At 50.4% G+C, this 15,753-nt stretch overlaps 2 protein-coding genes across 2 annotated transcripts; one reads left to right on the forward strand and one right to left on the reverse strand.

Annotated features, from left to right (window-relative positions):
• Positions 1 to 8,995: 8,995 nt before the first annotated feature.
• SPSB2 (splA/ryanodine receptor domain and SOCS box containing 2) lies at positions 8,996 to 11,389 on the forward strand. The gene is made up of 3 exons (XM_037847682.1): positions 8,996 to 9,133; positions 9,363 to 10,111; positions 11,029 to 11,389. Exons 2-3 carry the CDS (start codon positions 9,448 to 9,450, stop codon positions 11,154 to 11,156), a joined length of 792 nt encoding a protein of 263 aa, XP_037703610.1. The 5' UTR covers positions 8,996 to 9,133; positions 9,363 to 9,447; the 3' UTR covers positions 11,157 to 11,389.
• Positions 11,390 to 11,500: 111 nt separating this feature from the next.
• TPI1 (triosephosphate isomerase 1) lies at positions 11,501 to 14,914 on the reverse strand. The gene is made up of 7 exons (XM_037847683.1): positions 14,674 to 14,914; positions 13,330 to 13,453; positions 13,131 to 13,215; positions 12,923 to 13,055; positions 12,548 to 12,633; positions 12,168 to 12,255; positions 11,501 to 12,039 (listed from the first exon to the last, which is right to left on the reverse strand). The coding sequence occupies exons 1-7, from the start codon at positions 14,897 to 14,899 to the stop codon at positions 11,921 to 11,923; spliced, it is 861 nt and encodes a 286-aa protein (XP_037703611.1). The 5' UTR covers positions 14,900 to 14,914; the 3' UTR covers positions 11,501 to 11,920.
• Positions 14,915 to 15,753: the final 839 nt, after the last annotated feature.

Genomic DNA, 15,753 nt, shown 5'->3' on the forward strand with positions numbered 1-15,753 from the left:
GAAAATACAACATCTGCCCACCGAAATACTCCTCACCCAACATTTTATATAAATAATCAATCAACAAAACTGATACAGCCAAGCCCAGGCATTCAGGCTTCTTCAGTAGTGGGCACTATTGAAGAAGGTGACAAAGAGATAGGTTGAGATGCAACAAACATTTACGGAGAGTTTGAGCCAGTCATTGTGTGAGATGCCTTGACAAGTGATATTTAATCTCCATAACAGGCCTGTCAGATATTTTAAAGAAGAGAAAACTGGGGCCCAGGGAGATAAATATATATGACACAATTTCTGCCTCGGGGAAGGGAGATATTGCCAATCTTGTTGATTCTAACATAGATAAAACAGATAACAAGGTAAAATATCAAGTGATCAATTGTTGAATTGTGTGGTACAGAATTTATATATCAGGCAAAGTGGTCTTGTGGGCTGGAAGTCTGGACATATTATCACCTGCCCTGTCCATCTTGGGGAATGTAGTTAATAGACAAATCTGTTTATATGGTGTCATGGAAAGAGCAGGGGCTTTAAAGAGAAAATGGGTTCAAAATCCAGTTCTACCACTTAACAGCTGTGTATTCTTCTGAAGATTATATAATTTTACTGAAGTGTTTAATTTCCACTTTCGTGAAATGGGGATAAAAATGTCCACCTCAAAGGATTGTTGGAGTGAAAAGAGAGAATGTGTAGAAAATGCTCAGTAAACACTTCTCTGCCCCTTCCACTCCTTGCTTCAGTTTCCTCATTATTAAAGTTGTTGGGAGGAAAAAGAAAGAGTAAATATGAAAGCACCCGGAAGAGTTAGAAGTCTTATTCAGAGGAAAGTTACTGTTTTGTTGGAGTACAGAGAAGGAGAAAACCCACATGGTGTGGTTTGATGTAGTAAAGGGGAAAGGATGTGATTTTCCTTGGCCTGAAGATAAGGGAAGACACCTTAGGTGGGAGGAAAAGTTGTGGTCTAGAGATTAGGAGGGTATCATTTAACATACTCGTGTTAAGGGTTTACTCTGCATCACACTAAATGCTGAGCACTCAAGGGCAGTACAACACCTTCCCTATCTTATGTATTACCATATATTCCTGACAAAGGAATGAAGTCAGAGCTAAAATTCTCATTTTACAGATGAACTTGAATGTGGACCTCTGTTGGGTACAGAGGGTGTACATATGACCCAGGGTGGGGGTCAGGACAGCCAAGCCATTTCAGAGGCTGCACCAAGACCTGCCAGGTGAAGCAGGGCAGAGATTCCAAACAGAAGTACCTGTGTGAAGGCCTGGAGGAGAAAGAGCCCATTGCCTGTGCAAGGAGAACAAGTGGTTCTGCTATCTAGGATAGCAGGTGCAAGGGAGATGGGAGGGGCGGGGGCGGGGGCGGGGGCGGTGAGACAGGAGCAGCAAATGGAGATGGATCACACTCAAGAATCTGGACTTTATCCGGAAAGTTGTGGGGAACCATTGAAGGTTTTCTTTTGTGTTTAGTTGACAAGGATTCAATCTACATTAGTAGTTAAAAAACAAACATGATATCCGTCATACATACTGTTCATCAACTGGATTTTTTTCATCCAATACTGAGAATTGGACATCTTTCATATCACTAAACATAGATCTACTTTTTCTTTTCTTATAGTTGTTTTGTCTTCCATTATGTGGATATATTGTAATTTTCAACGGTTTCCTGTTAATGGATTTTGACTTCTTAAAAAATTGTAAACATTATAATGTTACAATAAAAATCCTTATAGATATATCTTTGCTCTTCCAATGAGTACTCTGTAGCATTACTTCCCAAGTTTTAAATATGCATAGGAATTGCCCGAGGATCTTACTACAATATAGATTGGGAACTCTCAGGAGATATCCATGCTCATCCATGGACCACACTTTAAGTAGCGTAGCTCTGTGGGATACAGAAAATTAGAAAACGTTGAAATAGTATTTTTTATAAACAAAAGGGCATTAGATTTAGCAAGAAAGACTTCTGGTGACTCCGACTAATCCAGGTGGGGTTGTCCGAGTTTAAAGGGGAGTGGTTATTATACTGCCCAGTTTCTAAGGTAACCTGGGGGTCTCCTATTTTCGGCCTCCCTCGTCCAGGGTGAACAAAACGATTCTCTGCCAGTGGAGGATCCCAAGACAAAACCATCGTGATGGTTGGAAGGAAGGAGGGGATGGAGAAGAAAAGAAACATTTTGGGATAGTGGAATCTAGCCCTGGCAAAGTAAAGAAACTCGGGGTGTGAGGCTGAATTATGTATGAGCTTTGCCCAAGCCCTCCGTCCTTTCCACACCCCCTCTGAAGCCCGCAGGTCCTCGCCTCCGCCCTGGAGCCTTTGCTCCCGAGCAGAACGTTCCAGACGCGAATGCAGGCGCCAGGAGTAGGCTGGCCGGGGCGGGGCTTGCCGGCTCCTGCCTGTCTTGCAGCCCAACAGGCTCACGGAACCGGCTGGGCGGAGACCCCCCTACAGATGCAGCCGCTGCGGGGCACGTAGGGAACGCCCGACCATCGCCCCGCCCCTCACGTGACTGCTCACGTGACCAACGGGCCGGCGTCAGTCAGCCTCCGGCCCGCCGCGGGCTTCGTAGCCGTTATGTAACCAGAAGCCCGCGGGGCTGCGCGGGGACGCCTAGGTTTACGTATTGTTTGCCTTCGCAGTCGCCATTTTCTCGCCGTATGCGGGTTTAGGAGTCAGTGCCCTTAGGTTTGAGGCTTGACACTGATGCCGTGTGCTGTCTCTGTGGGCCGTTTAACTTAAGCCGTTTAAGCCTCAGTTTGTGAATCAGTAAAAATTGGTATGATATCTTTGTTGTAGGGTTAAATGAGATATGATGGAGTTTCATGACACATTTAACCTGATTTCAGCAATGCTCAATTAGGGCACGAGGTGCCCGGCCAACATTCCACGCGAGTGTGAGATGGAAGACTGGGATATGTGGTTCCCTTGGCCCTAGTTCTCCTGGGTATCTTCAGCGTGTACATCTTGTAAGGCTGCGATTCTAGTGTTTTAAGATACCTCCTTTCCGTATAACAGGACCCGTTTGAAGGCAGTCCAGCTACTTCGACTGGCATCCAACCAAGTTGGATCTTTTTAAATGCTGGGAGAAAAACTAGCTTACTGAGGGAGGGGTGGCGTGACCATTTCCAATGCAGCACACAAATAGGGCCTCAAGAATTTGCATGCGTAATCAAGATTCAAGAAACTTGTGGAGCCAGATCATAAAAACGCTCGTGCAACTGCTACAGTGACAGCAAAGTTCGTGGGATAAATATTTGATGAAGCCGGAAAGGGCACTAAACTTAGTTAGAAGACATGAACCAGAAGTGTGTCTAACAATGGCAATACATGGCAAAAAAAAAAAAAAAAAAAAAGTTTTTGGTCTGAAGTCACGGTTCAAACCTTCTGCCAGGGAAGACAGTGTTGGGATGTATGGATTTCAAAACCAGCCAGGGATGGCTTAACAATTTTAGAAACCACTTCAGCCCTCCAAGAACGTGTAAGCGGTTGGTGAGGCTGTGTCTATGGAGGAACAGGCAGCAAAACATACCCAGAGGTATTTTAAAAAATTATTGGTAAACCCACAACTTCTCTAATTAAAAAAATAAATAAATTTTTAAAAATACGAATTGCTAGCACTTTGTAAAACAGGAATTCCCAATATACTATTAACAGAGCCCATTTAGAATCTTGAACACAAGCTCTTCTTTATCCATATTGATGTGGGAGGCAGAGGCAGATTGTTTTAATGTGATATATAGATAATCAAGTAAAGTTTCTGAACAAGTCTTAAAAGACTGATAAAAACATAATGCAAGTGTTTTGTCTTTCACTTCTTTCTTTAAAAGTGTGTACACTCAGAGGTAAAATTGGCGAAAAAAACAACAAGAGACACAGAATAGGCCAAAAGGAAGATAAAGTTAGGAAAATGCTTAATCTGAAATTATAACGAAAAGCCTTTAGCCTTCATGTGATTTGAATAAAGTGCGTGAGATACGTCTAAAAATCAGTGAGATAACAATTGAGGCAAAAACTGAAGTGAAAATTATTTTGCATCAGGGAGATTTTCTGAGATTATTCTCCTATTTGATTCAAGTTTTCAAACTAAAGCCAATTGGGTGACAAGTGAGTTTGTCTTGGCATCTGTAGCTATTCAAAAATTCCCAACCAATATCCCAAAGAACCATAGGCAAATAGTTACTAAAGTTCACAGGAGTCTTTTCCCTGAATAAAAATATTCCAAAATAATAAAACACTTATTCTTCGAGTAAAACCTACTTATGATTTAATTTAAAAAATAATTGGTGAAACAGGCTACCTTGTGGAATGTAATGAGACAGGTATATTACGGGGGAAACTGCGTTTGGATTTCCAAACTAGAAATTGCTAGATTTCCAAACAAGGCCCTGGTTTGAAAGCAATTACTGATTTTATCACTGCTGCCCTCTCTCCCTCTCTCCACCCCCCACCCCCATAGTGGCAATGTAGCTCTGTGTTTAATAAAGTCAGACATGTTCTACAGAGCTACAAATCTTGTGTCCCACTCCCCCAAAAATCTGCCCGTGCCTTATTAATCAAATGCGAAGTCTTGGGTGATTGCAGCACTTTTCCTGATTAGTCCAGCAGAATCTCAAAGAGAAAAGACTTGGCTTTAGCATGGAGGACCACGGACAGCATCACCCTGAGGTGCTCCAGTGGGCTCCTAATAACATCAAAGTCTTTCTCTCCCCAATATCACTCCACCCTTCAGTCTGCTGATCTAAGCATGATTTGCTATTTCGAAGCCACACTAATGAGGCTGAGATTCCTCCTTGACTCCCGCTCTAATTTTAATGTGATGTTGAGTTGGAAGTCCTTCAATAGTGCCAGTTGCATCATTTATATTAAACAGACAATGGAAGCAATGAAGCCTGAATCAGTCGACACAGGTTGGAAATAATGGGTTTAGGATTTTAAGGTTTTCTATCGACAAAGAAGTGAAACTCATTGCTCAAATGGCCTAGCAAGTGGATCATGGTGGCTTTATGGACATCTTTGAGGAAGAAATTGAAGAACTTCTTAAGAGCCACAGAGACACACTAATAAAAAACAGTAGAAATTGATAAGATAAAGATATGATGAACAGGAAGAGACAACTGGTTGAAATTTTCATATATTTACTGCAGTATTCCATGCTGAAAAATACCTGAATGATTTAATTTCCGAGTCAAATCCCGCATGGAGAAAAACCTGAAAATCACATGTGGTTAATTCTATACATTTGTAATTTCCTATGGGGCAGCACTTCTGCACATAAGAGTATGCACCTGACAAAAATGAATGCCTAGGTCCACCAAAAGACTTGCACTATAATGTGCATAGTAGCTTTCTTCATAATAACTAAAAACTGTAAACAACCCAAATGTCCGTCAATAATAGAATAAATTGGGGTATTAATATAAAATGGAATACTGTCCAACAATGAAAGTAACAAGCTACTGTTCCATGCAACAACATGAATTTCACAGACAATGTTGAAAAAATTTAGACACAAAAGAGTATGTACTATATGGTCTCATTGATAGGAAATGGAAGAACAGGCAAAACTAATCAACACTGAGGTCAAATAGTTACCTCTAGGAGTGTATCATCAGGAGAAAGGGCAACAAGAAGCCTTCCCAGATGCTGGAAATGTTCTTTATCTTGATCTTTTGGGTGGTAGTCCACAATTGTATACATATGTAAAACATCATTGAGCAATTTAAGATGAGTATACTTTTTATGTGTTACACGTTGATAAAAAAGTTTAAATGTTAGAATTACTTGTAGCATTATGGAGTATTTGAGCACTTAATCAACATATGTTTGAGCAGCTCAAGATTCAGTGGCAACAATTGGTGAATACCATGTTTTAAACAACCAGCAGTAGCTGAGCCTGTGCCATTTCTCAAGCTGAACCAGAGCCAGCTGTGGTTAGGCTCCTCTCTGTCCCTCAAGCCTTCTGCCACTTGGTTGTTATATGGATCCTGTGCTAATATTCATCATAGGCCTCTATCCACAATCATGGTAGCGTTTTTGTTTTCGTAGACTGGAAGAAATATCCAGGTTGGATGACTGAGAGGTGTTCATCGTTCAGGGTTTACAGCTTCCTTTTAGTGTGCATTCTTTTTAATTAAATCATTGCAAAATTTTATTCTCTAGGTAATTGTATCCATACTACCTGTGATAGTTAGGTTCATGTGTCACCTTGGCCAGGTAAGGGTGCCCAGTTGTCAAGCAAGCACTGGCCTGGCTGCTACTGCAAGGACATTTCATGGACTTAAATTATCAATAAGTTGATTGCATCTATGGCTGATTACATCTACAATCAGCTAAAGGGAGCATCTTCTGCAGTGAGAGAAGTTTAATCCAATCAGTTGGAGGCTTTAAAGGGAGAAGTGGTGACTTCAGCAGTCAGAAGAGAATATTCATCTCTACCTCAGCCAGCCAGCCTTTCCTGGGGAATTCATTAAAAACCTTCATCAGAGTTGCCAGCTTGCAGCCTTCCCTATGGAATTTGCACTCATGCATCCCCACAGTTGTGTGAGACACTTCTGTAAAATCTCATATTTACAGATATCTCCTGTTCTGTATCTCTACAGAAACCTAATACACTACCACATATATTTTTTCTTACACAAAATTAACATATACTGTTATGTAGTAGATGGGATTTTTTCCCATCTACTAGGTTTTTTCAAGGGTCATTTTTTGACTATGTGAAATAATTGTCACCTTTCCCTACCCCATCTTCTATCCCCAGAGCATGTGAAACTTGTAGCATAATCCTGGCCCTCAGAAAGTGGTAGTCTAGTCCCTACAGCCTGGACTCCCACCTACCACTCCCCACACCTGCTTCCTCTCCAAGACTTGCACATGACTTCTGGCCAGGAAAATCTTGTAAGTGTCCAAACCTGAATTTTTCTTCTGAACTATATCCTCTTGACCCACCTCTCACTCTACACTCTTTCTGTGGGTTCCCTCATTGATTTTCACAGTTCAACTACTGACTAAAGGCTGACACTTCCAAAATTTTTACCTCCAGCCCAGGCCTCTTGCACCACCTCAAGACCGGCCATTTTCCAAGTGTGTTCTGATGGTTCCATCTGGTTATTCCTCAGGTACCTCAAAAACATGTTCTAAATTGAACTCACCATCTCCCTGCCCTCCTCACCCCAACTGTACCTCTTTCCAGCATCTCCATCTTCATTGGAGGTGGCACCTTCCAACCCAGTCTTCTAGGCTAGAAACCCCCTTTTCTCTCTTTCCTTTCCTTCACCTCAGCATCTAATGACAACCAAATCTCGCAATTTAATCAATGTTTCTTGAATTCTTTTCATCATTATTTCTATTGCCCTAGTTCAGGCTCTTAACACTTGTCACCTGGGCTGCTGGACATGCTCTTCCCGCCCCTGCTCCCAGTCCTGGTTCAAGGGAAATAGCTTTTCCTGGCAATGTCCTTTTCCTGCTCCTCTCCGACGGTGGCTCCCCATCACCAGTTACGTGCATACTGGCCTTCAGGTATTCACCCCCTGTGCCAGTTTGAATGTATTGTGTCCCCCAAATGCCATTATCTTTGATGTAGTCTTGTGGGGCAGACATTTTGGTGCTGATTAGATTTGCTTGGAATGTGCCCCACCCAGATGTGGGTGATGACTCTGATGAGATATTCCCATGGAGGCATGGCCCCACCCATTCAGGGTGGGCCTTGATCAGTGGAGCAATATAAATGAGCTGACTCAAAGAGAAGGAACTCAGTGCAGCTGTGAGTGACGTTTTGCAGAGGAGCAAGCTTGCTAGAGAGGAACATCCTGGGAGAAAGCCATTTTGAAACCAGAACTTTGGAGCAGACACCAGCCACGTGCCTTCCCAGCTAACAGAGGTTTTCTGGACGCCATTGGCCATCCTCCAGTGAAGATACCCGATTACTGATGTGTTACCTTGGACACTTTATGGCCTTAAGACTGTAACTGTGTAGCCAAATAAACCCTCTTTTTATAAAAGCCAATCCATCTCTGGTGTTTTGCATTCCGCAGCATTAGCAAACTAGAACACCCCCAGTCAGTCTGGTTCCACAACTGGTGCCCTTCACCACTCTACTATATTGCCTCCCATCTAGTGAGCACTCAGTAAATGTTAATAAACAATAATAGCTCTGTTGAGTGAGTAGGTACCATGTACTAGGTTCAGGGTTAAATGCTCTACATGGATTATTTCAACTCCACAACAACCCTGTGAGGTAAGTACCATCATTATTCCCATTTTACACAAGAGGAAACCGGTTTAGAGAAGTTTGGCAACCTCACACAACTAATTAATGGCACAGCTTCTCGCACTATACCAAATGAAACCAACAGCTCAATAATGGAGACCGGTGACACAGCTTAGAGCGTGAAACACAGACATGGCACAAGCTGACCCACAATCCGGGGCAGAAACGGACCAACCCAGAAATGTAACCCAGAGTCTCGGGGAAATGGAAACTGATATGTATCAGCACAAATGGAAGCCCCTCCTGGGCCCCTTGCCCCTCATCCCGAGGGACTCCGAAGTTGGCTGCCCACAGGCCGCTCAGAGGCTTGAAGACGGTGAATAGATCCCCGGGATCCCAAGACAGTGACAACGTTTTCAAAGGGTTAATTCTGAACCTGGACCTCCCGGTGAGAACAGCTGGGCGGGGAGGAGAAAGTTAACCGCTCCAGTGGGCCTCCCGCGGAGACGGGGTCTGGGGCGGTGACCAGAGGGTTAACCGCCCGGGAAGTCTTCCCGCGGGGGCGGGGCCTAAGGGCGGGACGGGCCTTCGGGGCGGCGATCTCAGTGTTAACAGCTTGGATGGATCCCCGCAGGGGCGGGGCGCGGTCTGAAGCGGCGACGAGAGGGTTAATCGCCCGGGTGCACTTCCTCCGCGCGGGGGCGGGGCCGCGGGGCGGGGCGCGGGCTGGGGGCGGGGCTGGGGGCGGAAGCGGCCGGCGGTCTGCGCCCGGCGCGCGTTTCGGCTGCGTGCGGCTGGGCTCCTTCCGACGGCCGGGCGACCTCCTGGGCTGGGAAGCCGAGCGACGGTCGGAGGCGGGGACGGGGGCACGGGACGGTCATGGAGGACAGTCGGGAGTGTCCATGGTGAGGCTTAAAGGGGACGAAATCGCGCTAATCATGGGAGACTCGGGACAGATGGGGCGAGGGCAAGATGAGGAATGGGCCTGGAAGCATCCCGGGCGCGAAGAACAGGGGCAGTGGGCAAAGCCCACAGGGGCTAGAGGGGAGCGAGTGGGATGATGGGGCGCCCGGGTGAGGATTACCCGCCAGGATTCTGCGATTCGGACCCCCTTCTCTCTCTACTCTCCTCCAGATCAGCCCGGAACTAGAGCTCAACTTTCAGAAGAGAGACCCCGTAGCAAGACTCTTTTCGGGGAGTCCTCCAGCTCCTCACCTCCATGGGCCAAACGGCCCTGGCAGGGGGCAGCAGCAGCACCCCTACCCCACAGACCCTGTACCCTGACCTCTCTTGTCCCGAGGGCTTGGAGGAGCTGCTGTCTGCGTCCCCTCCTGACCTGGGGGCCCAACGGCGCCACGGTTGGAACCCCAAGGACTGCTCAGAGAACATCGAGGTTAAGGAAGGGGGTTTGTGCTTTGAGCGTCGACCTGTGGCCCAGAGCACTGATGGGGCCCGGGGGAAAAGGGGCTACTCGAGGGGCCTGCACGCCTGGGAGATCAGCTGGCCCCCTGAGCAGAGGGGCACCCATGCCGTGGTGGGCGTGGCCACGGCCCTCGCCCCGCTGCAGACAGACCACTATGCGGCGCTGCTGGGCAGCAACAGCGAGTCGTGGGGCTGGGACATTGGTAGGGGAAAGCTGTACCATCAAAGCAAGGGTCCCGGCGCCCCTCACTACCCAGCTGGACCCCAGGGTCAGCAGCTGGAGGTGCCGGAGAGGCTGCTGGTGGTTCTGGACATGGAGGAGGGAACTCTGGGCTATGCTATTGGGGGCACCTACCTGGGGCCAGCCTTTCGTGGACTGAAGGGCAGGACCCTCTATCCAGCAGTAAGTGCTGTCTGGGGCCAGTGCCAGGTCCGCATCCGCTACCTGGGCGAAAGGAGAGGTGAGGCCTGGGGCAGGTCTGGGGAGAGGGGCCTGTCACTGGTGGGAGTGGATTGAGATGGGTGCTCAATGTCTGACAAGAGCAGAGGCGGTAGATCTTCATCAGACCTGCCTCCTACCCCTACGCAGTGCCAGGCATGGCTAAAGGGCTTCACAGCTGTTATCTAATTTGAAACTCTGAATAGCCGTAGAGGAAAACCAAGGCTTGGAAAAGCAATTTGCTCAAGCTCTCTTGGTTAGAATAGAGGGAGATGCTCCAGGGATTAGGGCTCTACAGGAGGTATCAACTCCTGGAGCAAGAGGTGCAAGGATTAAATGGTGGTTGGGCTAGGCGTACAGGTTGAAAAGGAAGAGAGGACTGGCAGTGTAGCAGGCACCTCGGGTGTGTACCACATTCCCTGGGTTCTGACCTGTGTGTGACACATACCTACTTCCTTCCTCATTCAAACCCCAGGACAGAGAGAGCCGTTGGGGCTGAGAGCAAAGAGATGGGGCCCTGGGGCAGGGCTGCAAGGGAACGGTTGGGGCTGGACCGTAACTGTTCTCTGCAGCTGCAGAGTCTCCAGCCCAGGGTGAAAGACGTCCTTCCTTTCACCTCAGCAGCCCTAGCTCGGAGGCCTCTTGGGAATCAAAGTCTGGACGAGCTCCACCAGTCAGAGCCACCTTGGCTCATTGCTGAGAAGGCCTTGGCGAGAGCTTTATCCATAGCTGGCTGGGGGTTTGAGTGAATTCCAGCTGCAATACCATGCACCCCAAGAGCAGGTGCAAAACTTTGGGGTGCCTTAGATCTCCCTCTTGGCCAAGTGGGGGCAGACTTGGAACAAGAAAGCAGAAGGAAACCTGGGTAGGCCCCTGTAGTTTGAGGATGACTGGCCACTGACTATACCCTACTCACCTTCCCTTCCTTTTCTCCCCCAGCGGAGCCACACTCTCTCCTGCACCTGAGTCGCCTGTGTGTGCGCCACACCCTGGGGGATACCCGGCTTGGCCAGGTGTCTGCTCTGCCCTTGCCCCCTGCCATGAAGCGCTACCTGCTCTACCAGTGACCTCTGTGCTGCCACCCCTACCTGAGGGGAGGAGAGGACCACTGCTGGCCTGGACCAGCTATTTAAAGCCAGTGAGGCTGGGCCCCTACCCCCAAATTCCTAAGACCTGGGGAGTTCACCAGCTGCAGAGCCACCCAAAGGAAGGGAGGGAGCTGTTATTTGAGGTTGTGACAGCCTAGTATGCAAGACACTTTTTTTCAAGTAAAAATAGTAAGAGATGTGTTGTTTAGAAACCTGCTCCTGGTCTTTTTTTGCATAAGGGATAGGGTCCTGTGGCTGCCTCAAAAAGGACAAAGGAGACTGAATAGGCAAGGACAGTGAAGAAGGAGGAAAACCTACAAGGCTTAGTGCCAGGTGTTTATTTCCACTCGAGGGCTGTTCACGGACAGACACACGCACAGGCACTGGCATGGGAGAGGGTGGCACCCCTGGTCTCACGGTGAGAGGGGAAGAGGAGAATAGTTTCTCCTGCCCTCACGGGACAGAGGGGACCCACAAGCAAGCTTCACCCCCCACTTCCACCTCTCAGCTAAGAAGAAGCCACCTTGGTGACATGTTTAGTTCCAACCAATAAGTGGAGAAGGGATTGGCCTGGTCCCAACCATTACAGGGGGAAGGTGTAAACAATCAAGTTGCAGTAGGGCCACGAGAGGTGGGGTGGGGGGCAGGTGACACCGTGAGAAGCATGTGTGTGGGGCAGTTATCAGGTTATGGACAGCCTGGGCCCTGGCTCAGCAGGAAGGGGCTAGGGGAAATGGATGGGCTTATTGTTTAGCATTGATGATGTCCACAAATTCAGGCTTGAGGGAGGCGCCACCCACGAGGAAGCCATCCACATCAGGCTGGCTTGCCAGCTCCTTGCAGGTTGCACCAGTCACAGAACCTGGGAAGGCAGAAGAGACAGGGACCGATGAGGGATGGGATGGGTATGTTCCATCTCTACCCTGTGTCTAGGGAGGGCTCAGTCTGGCTCTCAACCCACCCACACGGGCTGGGGCCAAACCCACTCACCTCCATAAATGATGCGGGTGCTCTGAGCCACTGCATCAGAGACATTGGATTTCAGCCATCCCCGGAGCTTCTCATGTACTTCCTGGGCCTAGAACCAGAAGCACGACTGAGAAAGACCCTTTCTGTCTGCCTCCCACCCAAGGGGAAAAAATCACTGGGCACCAGGGAAGAGAGGCAGTGTGGTTTTGGAGCAAGAGCCTGGGGATCTGGGTCAGAAAAGCAGGGATCCAATCCTAGCCAGCCTCTGGAATGGCTGGGCTTGGACAAGTGACCCTGGGCTTGGGGGTGCCTTGTTTACAACACGCAGGGTTTGCTCTGGTGGGTCTCCGTGGCCATCCCAGGCAGGACCGAATGAGGGCAGCGCTCCTGGGCTCTGCTACCTGTTGGGGTGTTGCAGTCTTGCCGGTACCGATGGCCCACACAGGCTCATAGGCCAGGACGACCTTGTTCCAGTCGGTCACGTTATCTGCAGGACAAAGATCAGAGATGAAGAGTGAACAGGAAGGAGCTATCCAGCCACCTTCCCCGGGATGTGAGGAATGATGGGGGCCCTCTGCCCTCTGGTGGCTGTTTAAGGAACTCTAGGTGCCTCTACCACAAGTAGAAGCAAGATGCCAAGAGAGGGGGGAATGCAAGGATTCTCACCCTCCCCTTTCCTGGATGGCATGGAGCTGAAGGCAGCCTGCAGGACATCTGACCCCACCCTCTGGGCCTCCATGACCCAGGCTAGCAGAGGTCCCTTTCTCCAGAGATACCTGCGATGACCTTGGTTTGCTCAAAAACGACCTTCTCAGTGATACCAGCTTCCCTCTCATCCAGCTTCTCCCCAATGCAGGCGATTACTCCGAGTCCCTCTGCCAGGGCATGGGCCACTTTCTGTCCAATCAGCTGTTGAGGAACACTCTTGGTGAGACACCCCTCTTGGAATAAAGCAACTCTTAGCTCCCCTCCTTGGTTACTAACCTCATCTGACTCTCCAAAGACATGCCTTCTCTCAGAGTGCCCCAGGACTACCCACGTGGCTCCACAGTCTTTGATCATGCCAGGGCTAAAGAAAGGGATAAAAGCTCAGCAGGGAGTCCACTCTGCAGCTTTCCCCTTAACAGAGGAAATCAAGGAAAGGACTCCTGCACCCACCTCTCCCACCTGGCCTGTATCTCACCTGATCTCCCCAGTAAAGGCCCCGTTAGCCACTTTGTAGCAGTTCTGTGCAGCCACAGCAATCTTGGCATCTAGCTTCTGCCTGGCGAAGTCGATGTAGGCCGTGGGGGGTGCACAGACCACCTCTGAGGATGAGGTGGTGGCACAGGTGCATGAGCCCACAAGGAAGCCTTCATGGTCCCAGGCTTCCCACTCTTTGCCCGCAGCCACCAGCCTTCACCCTTTTTCTCACTTCTGCTTTCCTGCCCCTTTTCACTCCAGCAAGACGACCTTTGTCTACTCCCTAGCCTCGGCTGGGCTAGCACCCAACTCCTGGAGCCTTCCAGGTGCCCCTAAGAAGCTGCGGCCCTTGCCCTGCCCTCTGCTTCTTTAATAGCTGGGGCTCCGATTTCCCCGGGGCTATTCTGGGCATGGGCACCTCCCAGACTCAGCATTCTCTGGGGGCCCTGCCCGCCTCCTTTTAAAATAGCCCATTTTTATATAGCCCATTCTCCTGCCCCAGCAGATTTTTAGCAAAAGAGAAGGGGCCAATCCCTGGAGTCTGTACTGGGGTCTTTGGGGAATAAACCAACAACGGGATGCTGCTTTTGGTTGGGCCCGTGGTTCTGTGATTTAGGGGGTGGGAGGGGAAGGGCAGAGGACAGCACTCTTTGCCGGTGGGTGGCGGGAAGCTGACTAGCTCATAGAGGCCTCGCGCTCTCCCGTTTCCACCTTGGGTAAAGCTATAGGATCGCTCCTTGTTTCCAAATGACTCAGGCTCTTTGCATCAGCTCAGCCCCTTCCGCGGAAGGCAGAAGTCGCCCAGACGGGCCGAGGGATAAACGATCAGAGCCGGGTGGCCCAGGAACGACAGGGGCTCGGCGCGGGGAGGAGTCTGGCTACGTGAGGCGGCGCACGGAGCCGGCGGCCGAGGGGGGCAGGTAGCTGGGGGCCCGCACGCACGCTCAGCCTGCCCTCCCTCCCGCCTTGCCCCGCACTCGGGGGCATCGCCAGCCTCTCCCGATCGCCCACAGGTCTCAGGCTCTGCTCCTTCCGCCGGCTCCTGTCTGGTGCGGCCCAGTACACGTCCCGGGGCCCCTTCCTCCCGGCGACTCAGGAAGTCCTTTCCCGCCCCAGAGTCCAAGGAACCATGAAATGTGGCCCTGCCTTTGCCCATCGACACACCCCCGGGACTGCGGCTGCGAGGCCACTGCGCCGCGGGGGCGATGTCCAGACACCCAACGGCCCTCGTCCCCCAGCGGTGCATCCAGGTCCACGCGGACACCCGACTGAGGAGGGCGGGGAGGGCGCTGCCACGCGCGGCCATCCCGGCCCCGGCCCCGAGCCCTCCCCGGCTGGGGCTTACCGGTATCGGCTGGCACCTTGGCCGCGTTCAGAGTTTTGATGAGGTCCCCCAGACCATTCTTTCGCCCGTTCATCTTCCAGTTTCCCCCCACAAAGAATTTCCTGGAAGGCGCCATGGCGCTGGGACGGAGACACTGAAGGTCAGTATCACCGCGCAGCCGCTGCCACCGCCCGCTTATATAGAGCGCAGCGAGGCAGAACTCCGCCTTCTCCTCCTCCTCAGCCATGGTTAGTCCGGCCCCCTGCCTGGAAGTCCTTCCCCCTGGTCCCGCCCGCCTGTCCGCCCTCTAGGTGTTGCAAGGTTCTGACGACGTTCCCCCCTTTCTTGTAGCAACGTTCTAGCGGCGTGAGGGGGGCGGGGGCTTAATTGCTTCGGCCTCAATTGCCTGACATTGGGGAGAGGTAAGAAAGCTGTGAATCCCTGCGCTCAGGGCATCCCTCGGTCACTACAGCCCCCGGGGGACCTGAGGTGGGTCCAAGTGGAGCTAGCTGGCAGGCCGGCCGCTCCACTGCTTGGCCACCTGCTCGCTAGGGCTGTCGGAGCTCTGAGGGGCATCTCTCCAATTCAGGGAAAGAGAACTCCCTTCCACCATCGGAGAAGCTACACCCAATTGCTGAGCAGGCACCCCTGACCTACCCAAGGAAAGTCGGGCCCCAGAGTGAATGGGCAAATACAGGGTTCAGAAGGGGAGGGGGCAGTCCACATGGGCACAGTAGAAACTGTGCAGCTGAGAAACTGAAGCAGACCACAAGCCTGCAAGCCCCCCAAACGGTACCCCACTCTTTAATCCAGCTGGCCAAAGCCTGACAAGACTGCGGGCCCGGGGCCTGGGGCACCCTAGCCATTGAGGACAGTTGAGAAATACCCACTTGGGCCCCCGTTCGGTGTGACAGCTTGGGAGGAAGGGCTTTGCTCCTCCTTTCCTTTGCTCTGTGTGCTGCATTTCTGTCACCCCACTCCACTCTCCCTGATCTGACAACCTCACTCAGCTTCTTTCAGCTCCTGCCCCACCCCTCGGATCTCCTTTACTGCCACAAGTGACCTCACAAGTGACCTCCTCTGCTCCATCCCCAATTCACA

The sequence above is a fragment of the Choloepus didactylus genome, chromosome 8 (genome assembly GCF_015220235.1).
Source record: "Choloepus didactylus isolate mChoDid1 chromosome 8, mChoDid1.pri, whole genome shotgun sequence".
Lineage (NCBI taxonomy): Eukaryota > Metazoa > Chordata > Mammalia > Pilosa > Megalonychidae > Choloepus > Choloepus didactylus.